The sequence below is a fragment of the Chanos chanos genome, chromosome 4 (assembly GCF_902362185.1).
Source record: "Chanos chanos chromosome 4, fChaCha1.1, whole genome shotgun sequence".
Taxonomy (NCBI): domain Eukaryota; kingdom Metazoa; phylum Chordata; class Actinopteri; order Gonorynchiformes; family Chanidae; genus Chanos; species Chanos chanos.
Genome location: NC_044498.1, coordinates 11538324 through 11559722, shown reverse-complemented (window position 1 = coordinate 11559722; position 21399 = coordinate 11538324). Strand labels below are relative to the sequence as shown.

At 40.2% G+C, this 21399-nt stretch overlaps 2 protein-coding genes across 2 annotated transcripts; one reads left to right on the top strand and one right to left on the bottom strand.

Moving 5' to 3' along the window:
- Positions 1–383: 383 nt before the first annotated feature.
- mrpl45 (mitochondrial ribosomal protein L45) lies at positions 384–4364 on the top strand. The gene is made up of 8 exons (XM_030771899.1): positions 384–446; positions 792–987; positions 1181–1298; positions 1757–1855; positions 1974–2022; positions 2459–2608; positions 2968–3141; positions 3824–4364. The coding sequence occupies exons 1-8, from the start codon at positions 384–386 to the stop codon at positions 3920–3922; spliced, it is 948 nt and encodes a 315-aa protein (XP_030627759.1). The 3' UTR covers positions 3923–4364.
- Positions 4365–6446: 2082 nt separating this feature from the next.
- Positions 6447–21094, bottom strand: gpr179 (G protein-coupled receptor 179). Its single transcript, XM_030772060.1, has 11 exons — positions 20178–21094; positions 19407–19515; positions 15547–15643; positions 14981–15192; positions 13755–13823; positions 12629–12738; positions 11813–12051; positions 11097–11235; positions 10670–10772; positions 10280–10426; positions 6447–9683 (listed from the first exon to the last, which is right to left on the bottom strand). The coding sequence occupies exons 1-11, from the start codon at positions 21092–21094 to the stop codon at positions 6447–6449; spliced, it is 5379 nt and encodes a 1792-aa protein (XP_030627920.1).
- Positions 21095–21399: the final 305 nt, after the last annotated feature.

Here is a 21399-nt window from a genome sequence, read left to right as displayed (position 1 = left end):
GTATCCTTATGCAGAAAACAAAACACAAACATTCTGTATTTGGTGTGGAACTATTGCGTAAGATGCGGGTTAGGAAACACACGTGTGGTTCTGCTGTTTGACCCTCCCATTCGCAAGACAGGGAAAGACCAGACATGAAATTCATGGCTGTCATTTTTTAAATATATAGCTTTGTCAAAAGACATAATATCTTGTCATTAAAATCACTTCCTTTACTTTGGGTCTCTTTTTTTAATTTTTCATTTCTCATACTTGAGGTGTCCTTGATTCATGCCAGGGTCCAAACACCCCACTTTAACCTCCAGTCTGGTAGGTGGCAGTCACACGCTGTAATAGTCTTGACATCTGATTGAATCAACGAATGAGAGCAAGAGCCGAGGGAAATGGCGTCGTCCATCTGTAGGACGTTGAAATTATTTCAGCCGACAACATGTCACAACTTGAAGGTTGGGATTCATAATATCTGCTCTAAAATTAGTCTGGAATCAAAGTGCTTAATTATTCTTGTTGTGGAACCATGTGGTTATGTTGGGCAAGATTATGTTAGCGGGCTGGTTAGAGAAACGTGCAGCAGTGGCCGATGTTATTGAAGTCTGTCATGTGGAGAGGGTTCCTCAATAAATGCATTTTTGTTTTTATTAATGGGGACGAATCAGGTCTATAAGGATTTTACTGACTTTCAGTCATATAATGTACGCGACCACTTTATAACGTGATTTGCTCACCTTGTTTGAGCCTTAAATCTACACATACACGAATGGGCTAAGCTGTCTTTCTCCCTGCCAAACCAGAGTGCAGTGGCTTTGTTGGACGTGCGGTTCCCCCAGAGTACGGTTGTTCCGATCAGGAGCAAGAAGCGCTATTTCATCCCGCCAAAGGTAGGCATGAAGCAGCGGACCCAAGATGAAATAGAGGCTCAGGCACGGGCGTCCGGTATGGTGCCCAGGCAAGAGTACATGGAGAGAGCCATCAACATTGCTTGTACAGGTAAGAGGTCACGAAACAAATCAATTCAGTCATGTCACAGTTTAGTCTCTGGAGTTAATAGGCTTATGCTAGTTAAAGTTTCAACAGCATGCCATGGTCATTGTTTATTTCAGCAATTGGGCATCTACAGTGTCTTATAGATTGTGACCAATGCTTTGTAGTGTTTAACTCATTAGTTTCTTTCTACTGAAAGCTGGGATCTTTGATCCATACGTCCCTCCCGAGGGTGATGCTCGTCTGTCCACCTTATCAAAGGAAGGTCTTAAACAGCGAACGGAGCAGTTACGACAGAGCGCAGGATCACAGCTGGCGTAAGAACCCCATCGTTTACCATAATGCAGTCATTCAGTATTGCTCTTAAGTGATATGTATTTATTTTATGGTTTTATTTTCATGATAAAATAATAGCAGAGATTAACCTTGCATGTGGGACCAAAAGTAGGGTGATCATTGCTGGACGTTCAGTTAAGTCAAGCAAGCTCAGTTACTGAGCAGTCGATTATGTTGAGCCTGTCGATCCCAATTATGAAATGATAACGGCTCAATGAAAGGATCTGTTGAAAGCCATATGAGATTGGATCTGGGGATTTATCCCTAATGCTTTTCTTAATTTTGTCCCTTTTTATTGTATTTTTTTTTTCTTTCTGTTATCCCCTACCTCTTGACTGCGGTGTACTGTGTGCCAGAATAATGCTCCACATCGTTTTATAATGCCATTATATAACCTCTATTGTAATTAATGTGAATGTGAAACCTTCTCTCATTTTAGAATACGAAAAATAAAGGAACATGACTCGGAATTCACGACAAAAGAGTTCCCAACTCGAGCTCAAGAGATTTTCATTGAGGCTCATTCTGCTCTCACACAGTAAGAGGCTCTTACTTTATTCTTCTACCACTGTGAGAAGTGACTTTTATGTTTTAATTCAAAATACCCAAACTAAAAACCAAGTATTTCATTCTGTTCTTCTCACTCTACGCTTTAGGTTTGATAAAGTTAAACTGCACTCCTTGGTAACAGAGAGGTGTTATCCTGTAAGTACCCTTATATTCTTTGCCATGTTGTCAGCCTATTCTCAAGGCCTAAAGGGGTTTTGAGTGATGAACTGTAATTACATAGAAAAGGTTACTTCAGTATGGTTTTTGATCACAGCTAATACATGAATGTATCACTGAGCTAACACTCCTAATTGTACTGTTTACAGTTTGTAATCAAGGCTTTTCCTGACTAAGATATAAAGAAAACAATCGGGCATCCACACAGATTATAGTCAGTCATATAAAGAATGTGGGCAGAGGTTTTTTTCTTCTTTTTTTGGAAATTGATGTAAAAATGAACTTAATCCAAGAAATGTGCAGTTTTTTGTATTTTTCAGCATATAATGTCACACAGCAACACAAAAGAATACTGTTAATATGGTCACAGACACATTTCCTAAACCCATTTTATGTTCCATTTTTTTGTGGTTAGGAAATGGTCAGAGGGAACCGTTATAAAACAATTCGTTGGAGATTTATTGAGTCGTTGGAGCCACCAAGAGTGGTTCATGCCCGCTGCCCAGACATGGTCAGTAAGGGTAACCTGTACGGTCAGGTGACACTACGAATGCACTCCCGACAGGTGAGCTAACTAACTAGCTCTATTAAACATTTCTGTTTTACTCTGAGCCTGCTTTATATTCTCAAACATTCTACCCTAGACCACTCTGCTTTAAGGGCAAAGAGGTTTCAAGTACTAAAGTGGTTTGAGTGAAGAGTTTCAGAAGGCCAAGAACATGATCAGTGTTAAATGAAATTATATGTGGAGCATTGTGTTTCTTATTTTTGTGTACTGGTGAATCCTTGAAACAGGTGCATAACTGTAGATGGCTTAAGTGATTATAGCCACTGTTCTCTCAGTGTGTAAAGCTTTACACTTTAAAAAAAACAAACAAACGAAAAACATCACCACCTTCCTCTCTCTGCTCTGATGCTGGGCAGACATTGGCTGTTTATGATCGCTTTGGTAGACTTATGTTGGGAGATGAAGAGGAGCCACGGGATGTGCTGGAATACCTTGTGTTGGAGAGGCATCTGGTCAATCCTTATGGTCGCTGGAGACTACACGGCAAGATTGTCCCAGCCTGGGCCCCACCTAAAGACCCCATCATTAAGGTATAGTGTTATGATAAACATTGTTCGAGCGGAATATACCTTAGGGGTTAAGTTTTAGATGGTTACATTGTGTTGACAAATGTTTGGGTGTTTATTCATTTTGTTTGGGTTGTTTTTGTGATCTGATGTGTTTACTGTTATTGAATCCCACCACCAAAGTCCCACCTCCATACACGCCATATATGTTACCTGTTGGGTAGTTGGTTGGTTGGTTGATTGATTGAGGGACTGGAGGAAGTGTTTTAGACCAGGGGTCACCAACCTTTTTGAAACTGAGAGCTACTTCAAGGGTACTGAGTAATGCAAAGGACTACCAGTTTGATAACATACTTCTGAAAGAACAAAGTCGCACGGTTTACCTTTAATTTTATATTATTATCAATGATATTCTACGTGAAGACACTAATCACGTTAATGATTCATCACAATAATTATTCAGAATGATTCAACAAGGTAGGAAACAGACTTAAATAAACACAACACAATTAAATAAAATTTTAGACTGAGCTCGTTGGTGATTATTGCTATTTTTAGAAATGGCCTGCGGGCGACTGATGTGGTCCCTACGGGCGACCTGGTGCCCGCGGGCACCATGTTAGTGACCCCCGTTTTAGACAGATTAATGATAGATATGCTCCATAATTCACTCAAGAGCTATTCCTCTCTGCTTTTTTTCTCGCAGTCTGTTATGATCCCTGGGCCAAAGCTCAAGCCAGAAGAAGAATTTGAGGAGCTCAACTATGAAGTGCCCAGGCCTAAAGCAGTGCAATGGAACAAGTAGCCCAGATCAAAGAAACAGAGTGTTCAACTTTCAGACACTTATGGACTGAATTTCCCCATTCACATACATTTGAATTAAACTTTGTTTCCCATATGCTGAAGTCTTTCATTTTCTTTGCAAGGATTTCTGTGGAGCGTAACATCACTTGAGTCTAGCTGAAGTTTTTATCATTAATTTCAGTGTGGAGGATGAAGGGGAACTGAAGTGAGAACATCAGTGAATATGACTGCCATTATCCTCTGGCCACATATCCCTGCAACTTAATGGTCCAGAGACAATTTAGTGTCTTATTGTTTGAGTTCTGTGATGCAATGGACATATATACATGTATTTAATGGTCACATGGTTGAACTGATGGGCCAAAAAGGTGATTGCAAGATATAGGATAATAAAAATTTATTCATATCAGAAATCATTATTATTTGATGATAGTGTATAACTTGTTTTGATTTTGCAGTTGATGCAGCAAGTTGAATAAAGGCTTTGTTACAACATATGAGACTTTGTACTTGCAGGATATTTGTTGAAAGGATTTGCTGCTCACACTTCAAACAGTAGGGCCTAGCATCTCTGTGCTATATTCATGTCAGCCATAAAATGTTAGGGCATTAGCAATCTATACTGAGTCTGGAATTGAGTTTAAAGGCCATAGGTTGGGAAAGCCAAATGAACTGGATGTTGTTGTTGTTTTTTTCCCCTCAAAATGTGTTTTTTAAAACACAACCAATAAAGAGAATTAGAAATCTTTTGCTGAACATGCTTTTCACAAAAGTACTTAAAAACTCGAATAATCACAATATTCAGATAAGTTTGTGATTGATAAATTTACTCCAGAGTAACTAATTGACAGTGTCATAAAAAATATAAAAATAAATTGTTGTATTTCTTTTTTTTTCATCTCACATTATGAGAGAAGTGCATGAAAATTCATCTTTGACAATCTTAATTCTCACTTCACATACAAAAATTGATGTCTTACAAAACCTTGTTTCTTGTTTCACATTTCTGATTTAAAATGCCACTGAAAACACACCACAGCATTCAAAACCAAAGTAAAAGAAAGAAAAACTCACAGAAGTCATGTGCATTACAATAGATATAAGTGCATTTAGATAAGATATTGACAATTGTTTGCTTTTGTTTTTTGAGCAAATGAAAAACAAGTGTACTGGTTTAAAATGACACAACTATATTTTGCTGCCTATCTCTTCTTCTGAATTTAAAACCAGATTTTCACATTCATATTTTTCATAGCCCTGAAAATGGTCAAATAATTTCAGTGGCAACTTTCAAGTATTCACATGCACATTACAGAAAGACTTAGACTTTACACAGCACATAAACACAAATTTTAACACAGGTTCACATCATATATTTTTAAAGTTTGGGATGTAAAACAATCTTAGTTTAATTAAAATAAATTTATAAATCAAAGAAAATTATTAAAAAGCTTTTGATGCTTAAGTGGAAGAGAATAAATTTCATATAATTTTGTTTATTAGGAATACACATATCATAGAGTTAGTCATAACAGCTATCAACTCTAAGATTATCCACAACCCCAAGTAATTTTTATCTCCTACATGACTAGTTGACAAGTTGACAAAAGGAAAAGGTTTTTTTTTATAAACAGTTTGATTAGTTTATCTAGGCAAATATTTGTATTCAATATGAATACAATAAAATACATGTGGAATCTATGTGTTCTCCTAGACTGGTCTTTGTTCAGGACCCTTATGATAAGGGCAATATAAGAGAGTATTAAAGTAATTTATTCAATGAGACTTTTCTACATCTAGCATACTCATGTTACTTAAATATGCTAATACCAATAAAGAATTAATATAGTTTTGGTGGACAGAACAAGAATTACACAGAAAGTAGTCAACATAAAAATGTTGAATTTTAGATTTTTTCTTTTAATGTGAAAATCCAAAAGATAAGGGAATTCAAGAAAAGGCTATTGAAACTGCTCAACAGCCTTTCTAGACGCTTCTTCCTCTGGATGGACTGCCTTTTTATTTCTAGATAACGCAACTTCGGACAATATCAGCTGAAATACTTGGAATAGTGGACTATATAAACTATGACACCACCTGGATTGTGTTTTCACAAGCAGTTTTTCAAAAATATTTCCCACTTAGTTGCAAGATGTTAACTACATTACCATCTGTTTTTAGATTAATTCTGAGCTTTACTTCATAATACCATGTACAAGTTTACATTTTTAACATAAACAAGGATGCACAAAACAATATCAAGCTCAAAATTAGGGTTCAAGTCAACTTAGGTTCAAAAGGGGGATGTGCACCTGGGAAGGAAGAAAAATCTGTCCAGCTGTTGTTTTGTGGAATTGAGCGGTGGGTTTAGAGACCATCAGACAAAATAGTGAGAACCTACCACTGCTGTGTTTTATGTGAAATTCCTACCATTAGCAATCTCTCTTGTCCTCAGTCTCTCCTCGGTGTCGTTATAATCATACAGTTTTCGGAAACCAACCCAAGGCCCTAGAGGCTCCAGTGTCCTAAATGTCAGGTGGGAAGATAAAGGCCTCTGCTGCAGTCTCAGCATCATCTTCCTCCTCAGGTATGGTTTCCTCCCATGTGAATACGTCTGTGCCATCCTGCTCTGTTAGTGACATTGATCTGTTCCCTTCCATGTCCCAAGGACACAGTGCATCACGTCGTGCGAGGGGCAGGTTTGCTTTTTCAGCCTCTACCGTATGTTCACTGCTGTCAGAAGGTTTCTCCATTTCTTCTGTATTTGTTGTTCTCTCCATCTCACTGATTTCGGTACAGTGACTGTCTTCTGTTTTTGTTGCTGTTTCAGTGTCAGTTTCCCAAGGGCAAACGTTTGTTCTTACACTGTCTTGTCTTTTTGACATACTTGGCCCCTCGGACTCTGCATGTGAGCTGTCTTGTTTCTCAGTTGTTTTTTGCTCACCTCCTTCTCCAGGACAAATGTTTGATTTGACACTTCCTTGTTCATGAACTGATTTTTTTGGCTGTTCAGATTCCCATGGACAAACATCTGCACGAGCACTGTCCTGCCCTTTTGATACATTTGCCTCATCAGTTTCCCATGGACAAACACCTGCCCGTGTGCTTTCTTGTTTATGAGGTGATTTTTCTGGCTGCTCAGTTTCCCACGGACAAACATCAGCACGGACACTTTCCTGTTTCTGGATTGCTCCTTTTGGCTCATCACTTTCCCAGGGACAGACGTCCACACGAGCACTATCTTGTTTCTGATTTGACTTTTTCTGTTCAGCCGTTTCAGATAAATCAGAAAGACTGCTGTGTTGTTTCTCTGTTGATTTGTCTGGTTGTTCAGTTTCCCAGGGACAAACATCTGATCTAATGCTTTCTTGTCTTTGGGTTACTTTTTCAGGCTCATTTGTTTCCCATGGACAAATATCTGCTTTGACACTTTGTAGCCTTTTGAACTTTTCTGGCAGCTCTGTTTCCCAAGGACATACATCCACGCAAACACTATCTAGTTTCTTGGTTGAGCGGACTGGGCTGCCATGACTAACACTGTCTTGTGTTTTGTCTTGGCTATTTGCCTTTTCAGGCTCTTCTGTTTCCCATGGACAAATGTTTGCTTTCTTGGTTATGGACCCTTGAGTAGATAGTCCTACAGTGGCATCCTTTTTCTGAGATGGCTTTGTATCTTCTGCTTCCTTAGAGCTGATTTCTGTCACAGGTGGTATAGATTGAGGGAAATCCCATGGACATGCTTCTGCAGTGATTGTAATCTGTTTAGACATTTTGCGTAAAAGTGCAGTTGTTGCTCTCATTATTTCAGTACTTTCGCTTGATTCTTTATCGACAGCACTTGAAGTCTCTTCTGATTCCCATGGGCATACATTAGTGCGACCACTTTCCTGTTGCTTTAGAGCTTCTTGAGCTTCCCATGGGCATACGTTAGCATGAATGGTCTCTTGTCGCTTTGGGCTTTTCTCAGTTGTTTCAGACCCTCCTCTACCTGTGTTCACATAAATCACTCTTTCAGATGGTTTTATATGCTCTGTTGGTGTTTTGGAATCTTGTTTAAGTTGAGAAGTGCCACAGTCTGGCATGTCCCATGGACACACTTCAGCCTTTACGCTGTCTTGTTTTTCTGTCTCCCATGGACAAATGTCATTGTGTGCACTCTTAGTTTGCTCTACTCCCTCCACTTCCCAGGGGCATACATCAACTAAAACACTTTGCTGCCTCTGTTGCTTTGGAGTCATTGGAGTTGCGACATCCCACGGACACACCTCCGCTTGGGCAACAGACAAAGAAGGCTTACTGAGGTACCCATATGCTTTGGTGCTATCTGTACTAATTGTAACAGACAATCCTCTCTTATCTTTTGTGGAGCTATTTTGCCTTGAAATTACATTCTCACTGAGGTTCTGTTTCTTGGCTTCCAGTTGAACTTCCTCTGATTCCCAGGGGCAGACTTGAGCTTGAATGCTATCATCTCTTTTAGGGCTTCTCTCCGAAGACTCAACAGATGATAGCCTAATAGCTGCTTGCTTCACAAGGCAAGGTTTTGTTCCCACTGTAGTCATGCTTCTTCTCTGGTTCTGTGGTGTCCTCTTTCCTAAATTTGGTGTCAGTTTCACTGATGAAGCAGAGAGTAATACTTTTTCATGGGGTTGTTCATCTTTCTTTTCTTTAGTATTAACTAGATAGATAGATTTGTCCTTGCTGCTGCTTCTTCCAGATACTGACAGAGCCTTTGCTGTGAGGAGACGTTGAGTGGCAGAACGGAAGGAGAAGACTCTAAGATCCCTCTGCATTGTAAAGTCGGCACAAGGTGAGACTGGAGCACTAGCAGAGGTAGGAGCCTGTGGCCTTGAGGCATCTACATCTCCATCAGTTCCATCTCCACCTTCTGCAGCGGCAGGAGCAGGAGGAGGTACACATTCCCATGGGCAAACATACAATAAAGCTTTTTGTTTGGGGTCATCTTGTTTGGTGTCCTCTTGTTTGGGGTCCTCTTGCTTGGGGTCCTCTTGCTGTGAAAGTGAATAGGTAACATGTTTCTGGTTTTTGCCTCCAGTCTGCTCTTCCTCTACCTCCCAAGGACACACTTCAGCTTTGTCAAATGACTCAGATTGAAGGGCTTTTGTTATTTGCTCATTTATAGGGATGTCCTGTTTTGGCGGCCCAGTCACCCCAGATCTTGCTTTGTCAGCAAAAGGTGTGTCCTCCATGCTCCTACTAGGAGACAAGTAATACTGTCCTCTGTGACTCTCTATGACACTCAGCGACTTTTGAAACCTGCTAGGTTCAGGCTGTAGAAGGTTTGTGTCGACCGTAAGGTTGTGAGCACTGGCTGACTTACAGACAAGAGGTGTTGTGTCAATGGACTCAGCATCAGAGTATTGGGAAGCCCTCTTATCAACTGTACTCCTCTTTGAAGAATTGAGCAGTGAGGAATGCCTCTGTGGGGCACAGTCGTGGGAACTGCAGGATTTGCGAAGAATGGGAGAGGGCTGTTTTATTGTTTCATTCTTGAGATTGAAAGAGGCAGTAGTTTCCAGTGATTTGTTATAGGATCCAGATTGGGTCCTTGAGCGGATACCATCTTTGTCCTCACGACTGCACTGGCGACTCAGGCTCTCAGGGAAGTCAGTTATTCGTTTTATGATGGATCGACCCAACCCAAGACAAGAACTTCGCTTCTTCGGCAGATGAGGGTTGCTGTTTGTCATTCTCTTGGTTTTGTGGACCTCCAACTGAGAATATAATTTCTTCAGCTCATCCTGGTGCCAAGGGAGGGGGGAGGGGTTAAAACAGAGAATATTGGATGAAAGGTATGAATGGATTGTTGGTTGTTGTAAGTTTGTAGGACAAGTGGGTGAAGAGGGTCAGATGTACAAGTGGGTCAAGGGAAAGGGAGAACAGGATGCAAGCAGAAAACACGTCATGCAACATTTATTCCACCAAGTACTGTTATCAGAAGAAAAATGGTGTTTATGAAAATGGTTATAGCAATAGTTATCATTATGTTTAAAACAGTCATGTAAATGCCATGAAATCTTGCTTTTATAAGAAACCGTTTATATTTATATTTGATTTATTGATAGTTGCACTTTTTCTTATGGGGCCTTTAGTTAAAGTTTTGTGCTTTCAGTAATGATATCTGTTTTCTTCAGAGTTGATCAGTATCCTCAGATTCAAATTCGGACAACACATTTTCATTTTTTATCTGCATTGGAATATTACTTGTTATTTAAGGGTTTATAAATGCTCCTTTTTTAGCTTTACATTGCAGACAAATATAATGTCTGCAATACAGCAACAGAGGGGACTTATTGAGGGAGCACTAGTATGACTCCGGAGGGGCTAATGAGTTTACCCTGATGTCATCAGGATCCAGACTGTGATCACTCCAGGCAGAGTTGAAGCTACTGTTCAGGTAAGAGCATGAGCGTCGCAGGTCCACCTCGTCCTCGTACACCTCTTTTGCTATCACCTCTTGAACTGGACGTGACGTGTGGAGGAACTACAGTGGAGAATTGCAAGCACACACAAAATTAAATCAAAGTTCTCCATTAGTCAGCTTTTATGGCAGGTACGCAGAACTATCTTCATATAGATGACATATAACATTAATCTGAGCTGTAAGTGTAACAAGAAAAAAAAAATATATATATATATTAAAAGAAAGGTATCTGAGCTTACTAATGAATTTTGGAATGATTCAATGCTTGGATCACCAAAATGGTAGATAAATGAGAGTGAGTACCTTGGGAACAAAGAGTAGGCCAAGGGTTACAGTGATTGTAACATGTGTGTGGGTGAAGAACAGCAAGAGCATCCAATCAGGATGCAGAGATGGTCTGACAAATCTGCAAGTAATGATCAGCATTTTATACGGGCAAAGAATTCAGGTGTGGAGGGACGCAAGTGACAAAAGCACCTCTTTTCAACAAAGTTTGCAGAACAAAAGAAATTTAAAAAAAAAAAAATTCAAATAGAAGATTTTTTTTCTTTAACATCTTTCACAAAAATGATACACATTACACTTAATTTTTAGCTTAATTTTTAAATGGCACCACAGTACAGAAAATGTTCATATATATTATATGTCCAAGCTTTAATCACTGACATCTTACGGTTGACACGTAAGCTCACCATAACGCTTGTTAGCAAGGGACGGCTTTGATCCTTACCTGAGGAGATGGAAGATGGAGGATAGTAGCAGTTCATTGTGGATGGCAATGCCCATGTATCGTGGCTCATGAAAAGCAGAGGGTACCGTCTTTACAGCGTTGCATAGAGAACTACCCCAGCACAAGAACAGCAGCTCCGCTGGACAGGGAAAAGAGGAGAGAGAGAGAGAGAGAGAGAGATGGATAAAGGTAGACAGAACTGAGCTCAGCAGGACAGTTCCCTATTCTGTCTTTTGGTACTTCTTTTTTGCCTCTGCTGTCTTACAATTCTAGACTACGATCAAGACAATCACAGAGAGCAGATTTCACACAACCCTTGTTTCTCTGATAATGAATATGATGTTCAATAACGTGACTGGGCTTGATCAGTGACACAAAACGAAGAGATGACGTAATACTTAAAACTTGATTACTGATGCAGGACATCCATGCTACACTGCTTCTTTAATTCTGTGTACAGTCTAAACACAATCAAATAGTCTCCACTTCTCTAAAACCACCAAATAACTATAACTGTTTAGTCTCTGATTCTCTTAATCTGTGGGTGTTTCTGTTTATTGCTTTTTTTTTTTTTATCTGACCTCTTGATCAGATACGCTAGCAGCCCCTTAACCAAGCTGGTCATGATCTGCCAACCAAAGTGATCTATCATATAGATAATTTCCTTAAGGGCTACATGTAATGATACTAGTTAGTAAACACATAAATTTCCTCACCCACAGCCATCATATAGTCCCACCGATCGAGGTCACACACGTTGAATCCTTGTCCATCTGAAGTGGTTGAAGTGATTAGAACAGGAACATTACGGTCACGGTTCTGAAGAACTCCAAAGGTCCACGCACACAAGAACCAACTAACAGTCAGCACCATCACCCCCAACATCCTTAGCAAACTAGTGCTGGACATGTAGGGTACTCTCTGGGCAGTACGTGACAGGAAAACCTTTAGCACCCTTTAAGAAAGCATTGAGACAAATTAACTCAAGCACTCACAGAGAAACAGCTTCAACACTACAGAAAAGCACAAGCAAAAATACAGAATGTAGCAGAGTCAAAGACAGGGTGACACTGTCAAGATCCTTTGGAAAGTGATCACTAAGATTAGAGCGAGTGTATAAAAGAATCTTTGGCCGCTTATGTTTTATGCTCTGTTTATTACGTATATATTTATTTATTTGACCCCTCCTCCCCGGTACTCAAGAATGCAGACAGAGCCATTCTGGTTGAATTAACACGGCCTTTAGGTGAACTCTCTCTAAAGTGAAAGGTAAAGGCACAGCAAGTCTATGTTTAAAATAGTGAATTGTTTGTTGATCATTTAGACAAAACCAAATCTGCTCAACTGATTAATAAATCAGTATAATACACTAGCAGATAATTAACAAAACTGGAACTTTGTTTCCTGACTGTGGTCTTTTGTTTTAACGATCAGAGTCTCTGACTCATTTTAATCCATACTCTATTGTTCCTCTGATTCTCTAAAGTGCAACAGAGGTGAAGGGCTTCACAGGGTGAAAAAGCTTTACAGACCGGTATAGCTTCAGAGTCACTGTGCCGTACACGATAGCAAAACCCAGCAGTCGAACCCATCGTAACAGGATGCAGCGGAAAGTGCTGGGCTTGAAATACAGGATGAAGACCTGAGGTGTGATAGAGACACTGGATGAGAGGTCAAATGACATGATCAGCTATTGTTCTATATTTGATATATGCCATATCTGGGTAATTTATACAACCATATGTAAGACAATTTAATGGCTATTGGTATGGAATGTCACTAAACACTGGGGGTTTCTGAATTTCACCCAGTCTTGAACCACAGTGAGTGTACAAGTGACATTAGCAGTAGTTCTAATTGTGATGAAATTCCTAATGTAGTTTTATTCAAATGTATGTCTCAATAAGCATATGTGTCTTCGGTTAGATGCATCAAATTTATGTCATTATAGGTAATGCATTTCTGATGGTTCATTTGATAATATCACCAAGAGACTGTGTGTGTGTGTGTGTGTGTGTGTGTGTGTGTGTGTGTGTGTGTGTGTGTGTGTGTGTGTGTGTGTGTGTTGTGTGTGTGTGTGTGTGTGTGTGTGCGTGTGTGTGTGTACATAGATTAAATGTCTGTCTCTGTGACCATTGTGGCCCCTGGGTCTTTTTCCAATGACAGTGTGCCAATCTATCATCTCTGTGCCTGTTCAACTCAATAGACATTTCTCAGATTGAGAATGGGGACAGACAGGTATATCACTGTTCCTTTGCCATCTTCCAATGTCTCATCTGACATGTAAATACTGTTACAGGAAATTATGGTGCTGCAGGTTTTGGACATTTACCGTCTGTCAAAGACTTTTGCACAATTAAACCGCGTAAAAAGCAATGAAGTAGGATAAAATGTAATTTTGCTGAAACATCCTCTAAAATGCTAAGAAGAACATGCATCAGTATATTGCCCTGAGCACAAACATTTTTTCAGTGGCTTGTACAGTTGATTAACTCAGTGACTGATGGATTGTGATCAATAGCCAAAGGTAGGATTGAATAATTTTAGATTATACAATTCATCTCTGTGTCCAAACCCCCACCAGTCCTTTGCACCCATTATGATATAATCCCAAATGCTGTTTGGTAATCTGAAAAAAGGTTTTAATCTGGTACTCACCGGGAAGTAGAGAAGCAGAGAGCCAAAAAGAATCATCTCAAGCAATAGCAGACCCGATGCACGTATTCTCTAAAAGAGAGAGATGGACATAGCGTGAAAAGAGGACAGGGAAGAGGTGGAGGGTAGGAAGAAGAGAGATGGAGATGGGAGAAGACAAGATTATCTCAGAGAAATCTAGTTTTACACGACTAGAGCACGAAGCAGAAAACAGATATAGTGTCAAGCAACCTTATGTTTACTTTCTCTCTGATGGTATGACTGATCCACATAAATTTCATTGAATAATCCATGATAATCAATGGGCACAAGAACCAAACCTTACACAGTCTAAACGCAACACCAAAATGTATGATAAAAACTCAAGCCTTGTAAACAATAGTCCGAGAGTTAATGATTTTTTGAAAATAAATAAATCAATTTTAGCATATTTTTCTCTGTTTCTCTGTTTGTATCACAATCAACTCTTTCTGAACTGTATACGGAGCTCAGCAGATTAGGGACCTATAAGTCCTCATGATATATGTAGCAACTAGGTCATTATAAAAACACTGTAATGGCAGCAAGAGGATGGTTGGAGCTCAGATTAATGCAAACGCTTTACTGAGATGCAGATATTTACATCAGGGTTATGAAATAACATGCACTTATCCAAGCCTCTCTCTGACTAGGTTTGATAATGTTACAAGGAATGACATAATTATACATACAAGCATGAATTAAAGTCTTCTATTCCCTTCATGGAATTGCAGGGGAGTAGAGAAAAAATGCTTAATGTTCTAATTTTAGTTGGATTGTTAAATAAGGAGGGACAGTTATAGGATTCACTGATAATGTGAAGAGATATAATGTTTGTAGACATAATGGTAAAGAGTGTACTTTTGAAGATATTTAGGTTAGGGTGGTTACATAGTGCTCAAAACAGTACCTGCGGCTGGAGACCTCTTGGACCTTTCAAAACTGAAGCCACTTCCAAATGACATAATGAGTGTGTTTCCAATAAAGACTGATTCATATGCAAACTAACTGTAGACTTAAAATTCACTGAATCTGGGAGACACTAACAGCAGACTGGACTTATTTAACTTTATAGTAGTTTGCTGTAATCAACATTTATTTTAATGCATCAACCAGTTACATAATCAATTCAAATTCACTCTGGTCTTTTTGGCTAATGAGTTTTTAATCTGAATTGGATTTAAATGCGAGCGAGGGAAGAGAGCTCTCACCTTAGTCCTGCGGTGTTGATAAGCCATCAGCATGCTGACCAGCACCAAGATCATGAAGACAGCTTGAATGGCTAGCACCGCCGCTCTTAAGAACCAGTCCTCCTGCACCCAACAGGGGGAACCGTCATCGCAGCGGTCACAGCCTGGCCAACACGGCAGGCACACAGGCAGCTCAGGGTAACAGGCTCGGCTGCCGTTGGAACCAGCTTGCCCTGCGATAGAAACAGTTCAGACACATTCTGAGAATTCCAGTAAGACTAACAGGGTTTTTCTTTTTTAATGCATAATTTTTTTGTAGTTCATTCATGTGTGTAAGTCAAACAATGTCAGAGTACATGTGCTCAGTTTCTAAAAGCGAAATACAAAATTTTTCACGTGTAAGGTAGTCATAGAATGAACTTTGTGCTCAAATAAGACTTAATAAATTGAACAGTGGGCAACATTTATACCTATTTACCCAAAATATTGTGAGCCTGGTGAAGTAACATTAAACAAAACCTTTTATCAGTGTTCAACTGGTTTCAATGGAAAAGCCAATTTTCCACTGAAAATGTTGACATTCTAACCTTTTCCATTATTGACTGGTGTTGGGCTGTAGAATCCCTCTTTACAGCGACAGCAGTATTGTCCCAGTCGAAAGCCCTGTCTGGGGATTGGCTCACACTGAAGGTGAAGAGAAAGAGTGAAAAAACAGTTTTGCATTGATAATGCTGCTCTTGTTATACCACCATAACTGTCCGAGAATAGGTGAGATGGGTAATTTATTTGGTCATAATCTAAACGCACAAATAAAATGCCTCATCTCAAAGCAGTCCAATGACATATCGCCAGCCTGAGAAAGCAGTCTTTCTCTCACTCTCTCTCTCTCTCTCTCTCTCTCTCTCTCTCTTTCAGCAGTCCAAAGTCCTCTAAAAGTCTTTGTTTTAATGCATGAGCTGACAAGCTACTTAATGGTCTGTGACTCATTTGCCTATGGGAAAATAGATGGCAACCCACCCTGGCCCGTCACAAATGGCACAAAATTAAACAATCCAATACCCCAACACCCATATAACAGCCAAACTTGACCCTCTGAGTGCTCTGTCAGGACAGAGCAGGAGAACTCATTTTCTGAGTCATCACAGTAGTAGACCGGTCCACTTGGCTTTTAGGCTCATATAAAATAGAGAAATCAGTTCAACAGTATTATTTAGAGAAGTCTCGTCAGAGTTGACAAGACACTGATACATATGGCACACGGCCCCATGTAGGAATTAAATGGGCCTTGATGAAATTTTTCTTCTCCTTTGCTACCAATATCTAGTATATGTGTTTTGGCATTAACAAAAAGCATAGACGGCTCCAATGTAATTGAATAAGCCTGAAACTAGACAACTGAATACCAGATCCTGCCTGCCTGCCTGCCTGCCTGTGTGTGTGTGCCTGTGCCTGTGTGTGTGCTCTCCATACAGACCTTTAATTACATGAATTGACTGCCATCAGTGATCAGCCCGAGTCTTCTGACCCTACCATCAGACGGGCCACGAGTTAATCTAAGCTAAAACGTAAATGGAAGAGTAATGCCTCTATTGAAAGAGCTTTATCTCTCCATTTTTCTGCGTTAGGAAATCCCACACAAACACAACACACACACACACACACACACACACATACACACACACACACACACACACACACACAGACAAGAGAATGGCAATGGTTTAGTCTTTGTTCCGTATATGTGTCTCTGCCTCATACGCCTCATTTTACACTTATATGGGCATATCTAGGAAAGAGGAATAAGAATCTCTTCACGGCATCCCCCTTCTCTTAAATGGTATTTTGAACAAAAACTGTACAAATATTATCATCGAGTCCATAAACTATGGGGTGAAATAAAGTTCAGCCTTTAAGATGGGATGATTCTCCAGAAGTTTAGACGCGAGTACTCGACTAATGTTCACAGTTACTATTTACTTTGACACTAGAGTCTAGATCCCCCTCAGGAGTGTTCAGTATGTTCATGTGTGGGATGTAATTATAGGAATTTTCATGACACCCTCTAAACAGCGTGATCAAAAAATATATATATATACTGAAAACACTCCCCTGAAAATCCCAGGTAAGGTACGTTACAACACCACAATCGACAAAACTCCACCGACAAGCTGCATATACAAATATTATCCTGATGTTTAAACAAAGGTGGTGTAATACTACACCAGTCACTGTATTTAACACAATTAAAATCATTTAAATTAATGAATTGCAAAGTGCTCTAACAACAGCAATGAATCTCAGAATTTTCCTTGCAGTTTTCTCCATAGTGTCTTACTACAGTGTGCTAGCTCTCTCAGACCAGGGATATAGAGGGGGCTGGTTTGGGATGGCTGAGTGAATTTTGGGACTGTTCGTTAGCGACTTCTCTCATACTGCCAGATGAACAGTGCACAGGGGAAGATGTCACCATCTCAGGATTAGCATCTAAATCCGCCAGATCATCCCTCTGCCACAGTGCCCACACCGCTTTAAATAGAAGGTCTGGGAGACAGAGAGAGGATTGGGATGGAGAGCGTGATGTTTCAGCGCGCGCGTGTGTGTGTGTGTGTGTGTGTGTGTGTGTGTGTGTGTGTGTGTGTTTGTGTGTGTGTGTGTTTGTGTGTGTGTGAGAAATAGAAAATGAGAGAGAGGTGGAGCTGTATCATGAACAATAAAATGATGTGAGGTTAATGGCTAGAATAGCTCTGGGAAGTGAATATGGAGAAGCCAGTTCAGATTCAGACTACTTCATATTTCTAATGCCATAACTCTTTCTTATTTTTTGGCTGTTCTAAAAAAAAACAGCAACCAGAGTCCGACATAATAGTGACCAAAGTTCAAATTCAAATCGAAAAATCCAACTCAACTTTAAATTATTTTCCATGCTAGAATTTCCTGCACTGATAAGACAAAACTATCCAGTATCTCATGTTTGATAAAATCAGTTTCTGATACAGTGGCGTCTACAAATTCTCATAATTTAATTTCTCTCATTTTCTATGTGATCTGTTAAGACATAAGGGAACATTAATGTCCCCAGGGGTTTGGAATTCAAAGGGGTTTGTGAACTCATAACTATAACATAGAAACAGTGGATGACTGGTGAAAGGCCATTCACTCCCTCATTCAGAACTGATAACTTCTATCTTTCATTCATTTGTCTCCTTAGTTATAAAATGAGTAATTCTTTACGTTAAGTGTCGATTAACTAATTTTACCATATGCCTTTTTTAATATATTCAAGTCCTCAACTTGACAGTTAACGACTGCATTTGAACAATGAATAAAAGGTCACACCATAAGTTACACTTTTTTGTTAATAGTGCATATTGTAAAAAATATGATGTATTCATGTTTATGAAGATACTGATTAACTACAGCAAACTGTCATCTTAAAACTGATATCATTTTACTGCCAGGGGGATTTAAATTTATCAAGAACATTTGAAAAAACTGATAAATTATAATGCTGAAGTGTTGTACCAGAATTAGCATAGCTTGTGTGTCAATGTATTACTGTCAAACCACATTGTAGTGTGAAATGGCACTGAATAGATACTATCATAAATTAACAACCAGCTGTTACTGGTATGTGTTATGAATCATTCATACCTTCACTGTATATTCCGCATAAATGAGTCATTATTTAATGAGTGACCCTAAACATTTATGCGTTGTTTTAAAACACCCAGAAACCTGTGCTTCCGGATCTGAATACATAGTGACATATGTATAGCCAAGCTAAGGAATAATTATCATATTCATGAGGTCACACTGAGTCATTCATTCAGTTTTTCATTGAGAGATGCAACGAGAACATGACTGTTTTCCTTTAGGGCTCATTTTCTGTGAATAAAATCTCTGGGTCATTTCTCAACACACGCACACACCTGATCTCTCTCAGAAACAAGCTCTCATTTTCTTTACTTTTATCTATCTGCCAGTCAACATTTAGACACAAACAGTAAAAAACTGAATTTTAGTATCCTGAAGCTCAAAAATCAGGATGACGACTTTCCATTCCCCAACGAGACAACTACTGAATCACGCCGACTGATCCCTCTCAAGCTGAGCCCCCCCCCCAAAAAAAGTCAACAGGCACCTAACAACAGTGCCAGCATTCCCAACAGAAATCATCAAATACAAGACTGTCCTTCAACAGATGGAGCCTTAACGCTCTAGCACAGTGTATTTGACAGTCCTTAGACCAGTTCCCATACCTGAGATCAGTGCTCCCTGCTATTAAATCAGAGTCCCTAAAAAGCAACTGAGAAATTACCACTGCTGGAGGAGGAGAAGCAGAAATTTCAGATTAATATCCATCTTGTAATCCCCTCCTCCTCACTACCGCCTGAAAACTTTTCACATCATTTCCAGATTTTTTTTTTTTTAAAAACTCTTAACTCACCACCATGCTGGTACGGTTGCACTGGTGGGTGTCAGCAAACCAGAATTCCCCTGTAGCACACTGGTCAACGTCAAAGCCTTGGATATTCACATCCACTCGGATTACACCCCTGCCATAAAAAGACAGAGCAACAGGAAAAACAAGCAAATAAATAAAGCCAGATAGAAATACAAAGAGACATAAACCTTAAAAAAAAAAACCCACAAAACCAAAAATATAATTATAATTTCATTAAATTCCCTAATTAGCACATACTGGAATTTACAAGGTTTCTGAGTATGCATGGCACTGAGGGAACAGAACAACATTTTCTTTTCTTGGTTCTAAATTTGAATTATAGCATACCAGTGTCTGGGCAGAAACACTACAGCACTTTAACTGACTGATGTGCAGCATTCTACAACGAATAAATTTAGTTTTTTCATCATTTAAATTTTTTACTTTCAAACAAATTGTAACATTACAAAACCAAACATACTATTCACATGGTATGAACAAATATTTTTGATGTTCCACTCTCAAAGACTCAGTTTACTCTATTTAGAAACAGAGTAAATAGAGGGTTTTTTTTCCCAAGTGCTTATATTTATACCGGTATATAAAAGTCCTTAAGGATTTAAAAACCTTCACATTATTTTTTCAACCCATCATCTTATACGTGCATTATTTTTAAATAGCATGATTTGCTATTATCTTGCTTGGTTTAAACTATAGCAGCCTTCATCTAATACACTGATTTTTTCCAAAATGTAAGAAGAAGCAATATCTGACCTGAACTCAGGGCTGAGGTCAGGCTTGAGGCCATAAAAGGGCACAGACAGGGTCAGCAGCCAGCCGGGCAGAAAACGCCCTTCTTCGCACTCCAAGAAAGGTGAATCTGCCCATCGCACTCCACTGCTATTGGTCACAAAGCTGTCACCACGTGCCCACTTGGGTGTCTCTAGGGTGCTGAGGTCATTCAGCAGGACACGTTTAGACAGGGCAGGGAGATGCACCGGGCTGAATTTGAGAGCGCTGAACCAGCTCTGGTCGGGGGCAGGTGGAGGTGGATGTAAGGTCTCCCAAGCGGAGGTCAGGTCCTGTAGGAGGATGTCTTGGGTGGAACTCCTGGAAGCACGCAGCACAAGCTGAGGCTGAGAAGCCGTGGGGTCAGCGTCAAAGGTCAGCAGCGCACGCCGCACCAGGTCCGGCCGGTCTCCTTCGAGCATAGCCCGGACCAGCGCGTGGTACCACTCCAAGTCCTCACGCACGCTGGTCTCTCTCAACTCACTGGCCTGGAAAATCAGGTTGAGGAAGTTGGCTGTGTTGGTCAGCGCTGCTGTGGCTGGTCGAAGGAGGGGGATCAAGTCTCGGGGCAAAGTCCCACGCTGGGGAGGTAAACTGAACGCCCGACTGCAGGCGGTCGATGCCAGGATGGAGATGTTGCTGGTAAACAGGTAGCTCTCAACTGCTGCTGCCCAGTCCTCCTCCTTCTGCTCCTCTTCTTCCTCAGGGCTGGGAGCCACACTGGAGGTTTGCAGGCTGGATGGAGGGTTGTCAGGTGTCGGGCTGCCCTCATTCGAGACTGTGGGAATACTAGTGAAAGTGGGAAAACTGGAGGAGCCACCAGTTTGTGAGACAAGGCTAATTTGAGCTGGAAGTAGACGTGGCAGTAGCAACAGTAGCAGCACTGTTGCACATGAGCCCATCCTTATAGGGAATCCTCACTAAGGAGCAAAGCTCACTTTCACCTTCTCTTCTCCAAGCGCTTTCTGTATATCCCTCTGAAGAAGAACCATACCATCCCCTCACATCCCGGGCAGAGTGTTCTCTCCTCCTCTCTGATCCCTTGTTCCACTTCCCTTCTCACCCAGATCAATCATACATACGGAGGGGCAGCAGCAGGTGTCCGTGGTATCTGAAAGTGGAGCTGCAGTGTTCTGTTACTGCCTCGGTGCCTATTGTTTTCAGTCTCTCTCTCTCTCTCTCTCTCTCTCTCTCTCTGTCTCTCATT

Coding starts and splice junctions, on each gene's coding strand:
- mrpl45 (XM_030771899.1), top strand. CDS start 384: ATGGCGTCGTCCATCTGTAGGACGTTGAAATTATTTCAGCCGACAACA. Junction 2,609..2,967: donor TACGAATGCACTCCCGACAG/GTGAGCTAACTA, acceptor GATGCTGGGCAG/ACATTGGCTGTTTATGATCG. Junction 3,142..3,823: donor CTAAAGACCCCATCATTAAG/GTATAGTGTTAT, acceptor TTTTTCTCGCAG/TCTGTTATGATCCCTGGGCC.
- gpr179 (XM_030772060.1), bottom strand. CDS start 21,094: ATGGGCTCATGTGCAACAGTGCTGCTACTGTTGCTACTGCCACGTCTA. Junction 15,193..15,546: donor ACCAGTCAATAATGGAAAAG/GTTAGAATGTCA, acceptor TTTCTATCGCAG/GGCAAGCTGGTTCCAACGGC. Junction 11,236..11,812: donor GGACTATATGATGGCTGTGG/GTGAGGAAATTT, acceptor TTCCCTGTCCAG/CGGAGCTGCTGTTCTTGTGC.